Source organism: Chelmon rostratus, chromosome 18, assembly GCF_017976325.1.
Source record: "Chelmon rostratus isolate fCheRos1 chromosome 18, fCheRos1.pri, whole genome shotgun sequence".
Lineage (NCBI taxonomy): Eukaryota > Metazoa > Chordata > Actinopteri > Chaetodontiformes > Chaetodontidae > Chelmon > Chelmon rostratus.
In genome coordinates this window covers 22,056,169-22,064,686 of record NC_055675.1, presented here as the reverse complement: position 1 = coordinate 22,064,686, position 8,518 = coordinate 22,056,169, and the positions used below count along the sequence as shown (strand labels likewise).

At 41.5% G+C, this 8,518-nt stretch overlaps 1 protein-coding gene across 1 annotated transcript; it reads left to right on the top strand.

Moving 5' to 3' along the window:
• Positions 1-1,822: 1,822 nt before the first annotated feature.
• Positions 1,823-7,389, top strand: LOC121621638 (cytochrome P450 2K1-like). The gene is made up of 9 exons (XM_041958171.1): positions 1,823-2,029; positions 2,116-2,278; positions 2,397-2,546; positions 2,640-2,800; positions 3,018-3,197; positions 4,687-4,825; positions 4,918-5,102; positions 5,960-6,101; positions 6,182-7,389. Exons 1-9 carry the CDS (start codon positions 1,823-1,825, stop codon positions 6,367-6,369), a joined length of 1,515 nt encoding a protein of 504 aa, XP_041814105.1. The 3' UTR covers positions 6,370-7,389.
• Positions 7,390-8,518: the final 1,129 nt, after the last annotated feature.

Sequence of the window (8,518 nt, the reverse complement as noted above, 5' to 3'; positions counted from 1 at the left end):
TCCACTCCTTATTAAAACTGGACATTCTTAGCTCCGCTCATCTTTACAGAAGGGCTGAGGGTCGAAGAGTAAAGCGCAAACGTGGAGTAATACGCTTCACCTCAACAAAGCTCAATGTATCTAGAGTGCGCCATCTATTGGGAAAAAGCCAGAATTGCAGGGAAAATAAAACATTAACAAGGTTTATTGATATAATTTGTTCAAGTTCGGCGGGCCGGATTAAATTTTGTAACGGGCCGCAGTTTGCCCATGCCTGATCTATGGAATAACGTATTTCACAGTAGCGAAATATGTGCTACCAAAATGTTATGTGATGAAACAAATGCTTTTGACCTTTTCTGATGGCAGGTGTGATAATTAGCAGTGTTGCCAATGAGCAGCAACAGTATCCACAGTCATGTTTCGCTAAATAAGAATACATAGAAATAATTGAATAACTCAGTTACAGTCATTTGGTCAGAATCAACATACCTGCAATCATAGTACACAACAGGACAAGGCTGATGAACATCAATTCATTGTCACATGAACAGGTTCCTCTCTGATGGATAAAATGAATTCCAACAAGGCTCTTTCCACAATCCTCTTTCACATTGTGGGTTAAAGTGCAGGAACATCTGTACATTCAACACGATCTCATATACCAACATGAACTGTCTAATAGTCTGCCCGGCACAGATGAAAATACTATAATTTGCATTTTTTCACAAAAACAAAATGTTTCACAGCACCAGAGTGGTCACATTTAAAGGCTATTTTTAGGCTAAACAGACTCACGGTTTACACAGAGCTGCTATCTTACATTTCATCCATGTCAGGTTCAGTGGGATTTCATTCTTGTCCCATCTCACATAAAAACTCCTGTCCTGTCCCATCATGATGTCCCAGTCACAGAAGAATGACTGCTGTTTCATCCCACCCTGATCCCGCTTTGTGTTTGTTTGTTTGTTTGTTTGTTTGTTTTTACCTGTGATTAGGATGGCTCCCTTCCCGCCTCGTCCCGTTGGTTTCTTTTCCGGTTTCGGTCACGGGAGGACAAACGAAATCACGTGGGAATCCCATGACCCGATGTCACCCTCCAGGGCATACCAACATTCAGCAGGTGAATGCCATTAAAGATGCTTAACAATTTAGATTTAAAAAAGGCAAAACTTACACTGACTGCATGAATCTCTTAAACAGAGATTACAGAACAGTAAAAACAGAACAAGTACCTGTTGTGTTGGAACCATCATATGGAGGAACAAAAATGAACAAATGATCAACACCATATATCTCTCACCCCTTTCATCTCGCCATAGTGTAACCTTCTGGCCCAAACCACTTTGCTAGCATAGGGGCTGCTTTTTTGTAGGAATCTTGCTTTAACACAATATTACCATGACTACACAAGCCACAGATGCATTCAGAGCTCATTATTAATTATAAATCAATACATATGAGAATCTTCTCGTAGCAGACATGTTTGTCCTGCACTGCAACAGCTTGTAGTGAGCAGACTGAAGTAAAAAAACTCACCTTCTCAACTGCACAGCTCTGGAAGGATTATATAAGATAAATGGGTCAGAGTTACTTTTCCAGACAAAGCATTGCCTAATTTATTTGTTTTACCTCTGTACAGACTTCAGTTACTCTCCACTTCAGATCACATGCATTTAACATTAAGACTTTGGAATGTTTACAATGTGCCAGAAGTGGTTTGCTATTTTTTGTGGTGAACTCTTCCCTCATTTGCAGGTATAAAGGGAGCCTCTCCCTATTCAACCAATCACAGAGCTAAAGGCAGCAGGACAGGGAACAGGACACATTTTCTTTTAAAGTCATGGCGATTTTAGATGTTTTTCTCCAGTCGTCCATTTCTGTCTCCTTCCTGGGGGCTCTTGTGGTCCTCCTGCTCATCTACCTTGTCTCCTCATTCAGCTTCAGCCTCCAGGAGGATAGAAAAGATCCTCCAGGGCCAAAACCACTTCCTCTGCTCGGGAACCTGCTGCAGCTTGACCTTGCGAGACCCTACAAGACATTACTGGAGGTGAGGTTGCTTTCCTGTAGTTTGTTGTTTTGTGTGTGTGTCTTATATAAGTGAAAAATGTCAAGTCATTATGTACCTGTTCATAGCTTTCCAAGAAATATGGATCAGTGTTCACCGTCTATTTTGGACCCAAAAAAGTGGTGGTCCTGGCTGGACACAAGACAGTGAAAGAGGCTCTGGTCAATCATGCTGAAGAGTTTGGAGACAGAGATTCAATACAAATAATGGAAGACAGCAGTCAAGGCCATGGTAATGAAAAACAAAAAAAAACTGAGCTTTTCCCAAGTCGTGATCCTTCTCATATTTACAACTCCTGCTCATAATCAGCTAATTACTTAAAATATTTTGTTGAAATCCTCAATCTCAGGGGTTTTATGGTCCAATGGAGATTCATGGAAGGAGATGAGACGCTTTGCCTTGACAAACCTGAGAGATTTTGGGATGGGCAAGAAGGTGTGTGAGGACAAGATCATTGAGGAATGTGACTACCTCATTGAAGTGTTCAAGGAATTTAAAGGTAAGTGCTTCGTTATAACCAATCAGAAGAGAAGCACGGTTTAAAAAGGATTGTAAATCCAGGTGATTTTTCTTCCTGCTTTCCTTGTTGCAGGAGAAGCTTTTGATACGACTCAACCAATGAACCGTGCAGTCTCTAATATTATCTGCTCCATTGTATATGGGAGCAGATTTGAATATGATGACCCAGAGTTTACGTCCCTTGTCGATCGAACAAACAGAAATATTCAACTTGTGGCCTCTCCGTCAATACAGGTATGATTTCATATGATTGTTAAATTGAGACTTTCAGCATCGTGATGTTAATAAACAGAATGCAAAAAATGTAAAAATGAAGAGAAGAAATTATTTCATTTTTCACGTACCTGATTAAACTTTCCACATTCTGATATAGATAGATAAGACTTTATTAATCTCACACTGGAGAAATTTACTAAATCTTTATATACTGTATAATTTATTTTTTTAACAGATGTATAACCTGTTTCCATGGATCGGTGGATGGATCAATACCAAGAAGGAAATCCTGAAGTCGGTTTCTGCCAACAAGCAACAGAACTCACGACTGTTCAGTCGTTTGAAGGAGACCCTCAATCCCCAGATGTGCAGAGGCCTTGTGGATGCCTTTCTGGTCCGAATGCAAGATCTGGAGGTTGTTAATTGTATCATCAACTATCAAACCTGCTGCTGTTCTCATTGCTATTATGATCTAAGAAAAAATAAATAAATATATGTGTGGTGCACAGCATTATTAAGTAATTCAGCATCTTTTCAGAAAAGGCCTCATGTCTTTACAGTTGACTTAAACTTTCTACCCCACTACCCGAACCAGGGTTTGCATCCCACGCCCCACTTTTATTGGTGCAGTTGGTGAGAGGCAGGGGTAGGTGATGGTAGTGCGGCATTTGGCAGTTACATGTGGCATCTAGGCCTGTGGTAGCATTGTAGCAGCTAACAATAGCTGAAGCGGTGGTAGTATGATAGTGTCTTAGCAGTTAGTATTGGCAGCTAGCAGTTAACATTAACAGTATAGGTGAATCTAGCTGTATTGTCTTCTTCTGTTCCTCTTAGCAGGTAGCGGTTAGCATTTAGCATTAGCATTGGCATTAGCTAAATGGTAGCATCGGAACTGTATTGTCTTCTTCTGTTCTTCTTAGCGGTTAGCATTAGCATTAGCTAAATGGTAGCATGGTAGCACGACCTGGAGCATCTCCTAAACAGGCCTGGGTCAGTTGAACGTGGCAGTGCTGTTTGGATTGTGTAGGAGCAGTGTGAACTGGCACTAGGGGGGGTGACTCTGGGACGCCGGAGTTCACCGCCTAGCCTCCTGGAGGTGAGGTGGGACTAAGTAGGCGAAACACTGTTGAAGGGAGGTATCCACCTGATGACCCCCAGAGACGTGTTAGGAATCATTGCTCTTTGGCATGTATAGAGGCAGATTAGGGGTCCAAGGTTCTTCACTGAGATGGTGGTTAAATTAACAGCATGGAACTGTTGGAGAACATCATGTTTCTGGATGGCTGCCCATTCATTCCAACTGACTCCATGCACACACAAATGGCATGATAATGTACTGATAACACTCTTCATTTGTACTGAGCATAATGGCTTAAATTGTGTGGCACAGAGACCAGCTTTGGAGTGTTGGTGGAGTTTTCCCTTTTTTCAGCATTGTGCATGGGAAAAGAAGTCTTTTTGGGACCAAACTCATCACTTGATTTTCAGGGCTAGTATGCAAAGATGGCTGCACAGCACTGTTGCTGGGGGTCTGGGACCAGATTTTCTCATTCCGTCATACATTGACTCCTACTAGTTGAAAGTAGTTATTGTCATTACTTTAAAGTAGTTCTTGTTTTTATTTTGCATGCCCTTCCTTGTGTGTCCACCTTTTGAGCTGCTGGAACTGCAAATTTCTCTTTGGAGATGAATAAAGTATCTATCTATCTAATTGAACAAGTTGTCCTGTCAAGCCTTCCCAGGCCCACAGTACAGTTTCAGTGACAAGTCATGAAGTGAAACCCACTCCATCTGCACCATTACTACCTTAAAAAATCCTGAGTGACTCATTCAGATTTATGTAACATATCAAAGTTCAGAATCAGATTGTTTGACTAACTGCACTGATTCATCTTTTAATGCAGAAATCTGGGATCAACAGTCACTTCCACAATGACAACCTTATGTTCACAGTTTTGCATCTCTTTGCTGCCGGCACTGACACAACAGCAACTACACTGAGATGGGCACTTCTGCTTATGGCCAAGTATCCAAAAATACAGGGTAAGGAGCTGAAGACCCCCAAAAGTCCAACAATATGTGCTTCATCAACATAAAATCATCTTCACGAAAAGGAAAAACTATTTGTGTCCCAGACCAGGTCCAGGAGGAGCTGAGCAGGGTGATAGGAAGTCGTCAGGTTCGTCTCGAGGACAGGAAGAACCTGTCCTTCATTGACGCTGTCATCCATGAGACACAGAGACTGGCCAGCATCGTTCCCATGGCACTTCCTCACAAAACAAGCAAAGACATCACCTTCCAGGGTCACTTTATTAAGAAGGTAAGGCTGAACAAAACACATATATAGTGTTTTGTTCATATGTAGACCCGACCTGATTTGGAAGAATAAATTGGTCAAACTCAATAAATGAAATTACATATTGAAATTATGATGGAGTTTCCTTGGATATCTGTGCAGACACCTCACCTCACAGATATCAATAACGCTTTGCAGATCAGTGATGTTCTGGAAGGTTTTGCTAGCCTGCTGCAGAGCCCCCCTGTCCTGGGTTGGCAGATCCCATTTCAATTTGTCAGGATGCTTTCTGTTGCTCCTCTTTAAAAGTCAACAAGAACCTGGCACAGCGATTTTAATTCATTAATTTTCCTCAAGAAATTACAGTCATTTCTGTGGTGGAGATGTGTGATGTCCATGACAGCTTCTCTGTGATGCTGATTCCCAGGAACCAAAAGTTGCTCCACCTGCTCCACCTCAGCTCCACTGCTGTAGACAGGGCTGTGTGTCTTTGCCTCTTTTTTTCTGAAATCAACAATCAGCTGGTTGGTTTGTTGAGATTGAGCAGTTGGTTGTTCTCTGTGCACCACACTGCAAGACTGTTGATTTCCTCCTGATATGAATTCTCATCGTTGTTTGAAATCCGGCCGATGATGGCGGTGTCATCCACAGACTTCAGAGCAGAGTTCTCTCCAGGTTGGGGGTTGCAGTCATGGGTGTGCAGCATGAACAGGTTGAGTCCCTCGTGTTGAGCACTAGAGTGGAGGGAGTGTGACCACCAATCCGAACTGCCTGGGGTCTGTTTGTGAGGAAGTCCAGTATCCAGCTGCAGAGTGTGGAAGTCAAACCCACAGTTGTAGTTTGAAACAAACAAAACTTTCCTCTTTCTGTATTGTCAACAGGGGACCGCAGTGTATCCTCTCTTGACATCTGTTCTGTATGATGAGAGTGAGTGGGAGAAGCCACACAGCTTTTATCCTGCCCACTTCCTGGACAAAGATGGAAAGTTTGTCAAGCGAGATGCCTTCATGCCTTTTTCTGCAGGTTGGTGAATGTTGCCATCACTTCTTGTAGTTCACTTACTTGCAGATGTCATGAACAGTTTGCTTTGTTTTCTCTCACAGGTCGCAGGGTTTGTCTTGGAGAGAGTCTGGCCAGGATGGAGCTCTTCATCTTCTTCACCACCCTCATGCAACACTTTCGCTTCACTCCTCCACCTGGAGTTTCAGAGGATGAAATGGATCTGAGTCCACGTGTGGGCCTCACACTCAACCCTTCATCTCATAAACTGTGTGCTGTTTCCTGTATGTGAGCAAACTATGACCACTGATCACTTAAGACCAAAAACATGAACCTTCTTCCCGAGGCTACACATATATAAGTGAGCCTGAACCAAACCCTTTCTTGGCATACTTGATCGCAAAGATGTAGTTTCATTATCTGGACATTAAATCAAACAATAACTGCATTAAATAATAAGACAAAGACCATTTTTTCTGACTAATGATTGAGTTTGTTGAAGAAGTAATTGACACCTGTCAATCATTGTCATGAAATGTTGTAAATGTCAGTCAAACTTTATGCTCCATGAGCCATCTTGAGTTCAAATTCAAGTGACAGTGTCATTCACCCAGAGGATGTCCTCACTTACAGTCCAGCTCTGTAATTTCCAAGATGAACTGAACTTTTGCCTTCCCTGGTGAACCATTCAGTTGTACAAACACCTTGTTTGTGTGCCACGCACCACCCTGTCCCCTGTGTAAGATCAAGTCTGGTCACCAAGCCTCTGACAGTTCATGCAGAAATATTGTTCCAGATCTGCCACTCTGCCCTCCAATATCATTTTATCCTTTTCCATAATTTGTCTTTGTAGATCCAATGAAGTCCAGTGTCGGTTTCTGTTGTTTAGAGATATTTGTAATCTCTCCTGACACAAAGTCGAGTGATTCCTTTATTTCCCTGACTTCCTCTTCTGAAGGTATACTGGGCCTCTTTGTTGGTATTGTGGGAAACTAGCACCTTTTAGACTTTCTTAAGATTCTCTGTATCACAGTGGTTTGATCATTAGGTGAGGATCAACTAAAGGCCAACTGACAGATGACATCTATAACAGCAGTGCCATTTGTTGAGACAACCAACTGTTGTTCTGTGTTTTTGTGACCATGTAAAGTTAATGCAAGTTTGGCAGAGAATACTATGCACTGGTCTTCTTTCAATGTTGCATGACACTTTAATGTATATTTAACATTTACTTTTAAAAAGTGTATGTCTTAGTAGATGTCTTTAAGTTCCATTTAAATGTATTAAAAATGAATATACTAATTCTGAAATTCTGAAAGTGGTATATCAAAGGACTTTTCAGGTGTACCTATGAAAAGTATAATTATTTTCAGGTATGTTGTGATACACTATTAGCAAGCTTAATTAAAGTGTACTTTAATTTCCCTTAATTTTAAGTGTATTTAAGTATATTTCCAACACACTGCTGATTATTCCTGATTTTCACTGGTGGACTTCAATACATTTTGTAACTAGATTGTGCCAATTTTGCAACGATTTACACTTCAAGTATACTGAGGTACTTAAGTACACTTAAGTATATTTGAAGGCGACAAAAATGGCAGCTTAAGAGACCCTACAACACATTACTGGAGGTGAGGAAGTGACTGGAATTTAAATTCTTCTGTGTTATGTTGTCGGCTCTCCGGTCACAAACACTGTTAGAATAATACTTGTATCACATTTTCTGTCTTCATGTGTTTGTTTCATTAAAAATAGGAAATATGCATCAGTGTTCACTATGTATTTGGGACCAAAGAAAGTGGTGGTCCTGGCAGGATACAAGACGGCGTTCCTTCTTGCAGATACAAGTACACAATATCCTAAATATAGACTAGGTTGGACTTAATCCCACAAAGCACCACAGGCAACACAAGACACAAAAAACCTGCCGAAAGACCTATAACTATCATAAGAGCTGCACACTTAGCATAGCCAGGCTAACTCTCTTGTCTCCCAAATGTCTTGCCTTTGGCATCCTCTTTGTGGCATGTCAAAACTCTTTCTCTTCCACAGGTGAAAGGCATCTAATGAAGTCTGAGCCACCACTCCCCAAGAGTGACGTCAGTATGACAACACATATATGCACATTTACAGTCCCAACAACTGTCAACACAAGAGAAGGAAAGAGTGCAAACTAAACCCAAAAGGCGACAACCTTTCTGACTGAAAATGGTAAATGAATTTTTTTTCATATATAGTGCTTTTCTAGTGTGATGACCACTCTTAGCGATTTTACAACACAAGCCTGCATTCACCCATTCACACAATGGCCACCGGCTCATTACAAGCATTAACACACTCACACACCAGTGTACAGCATCGGGAGCAATTTAGGGTTCAGTATGTTGCCCGAGGATACTATAACATGTGGGCTGCCCAGGCCGGAGTGGACAACCGCT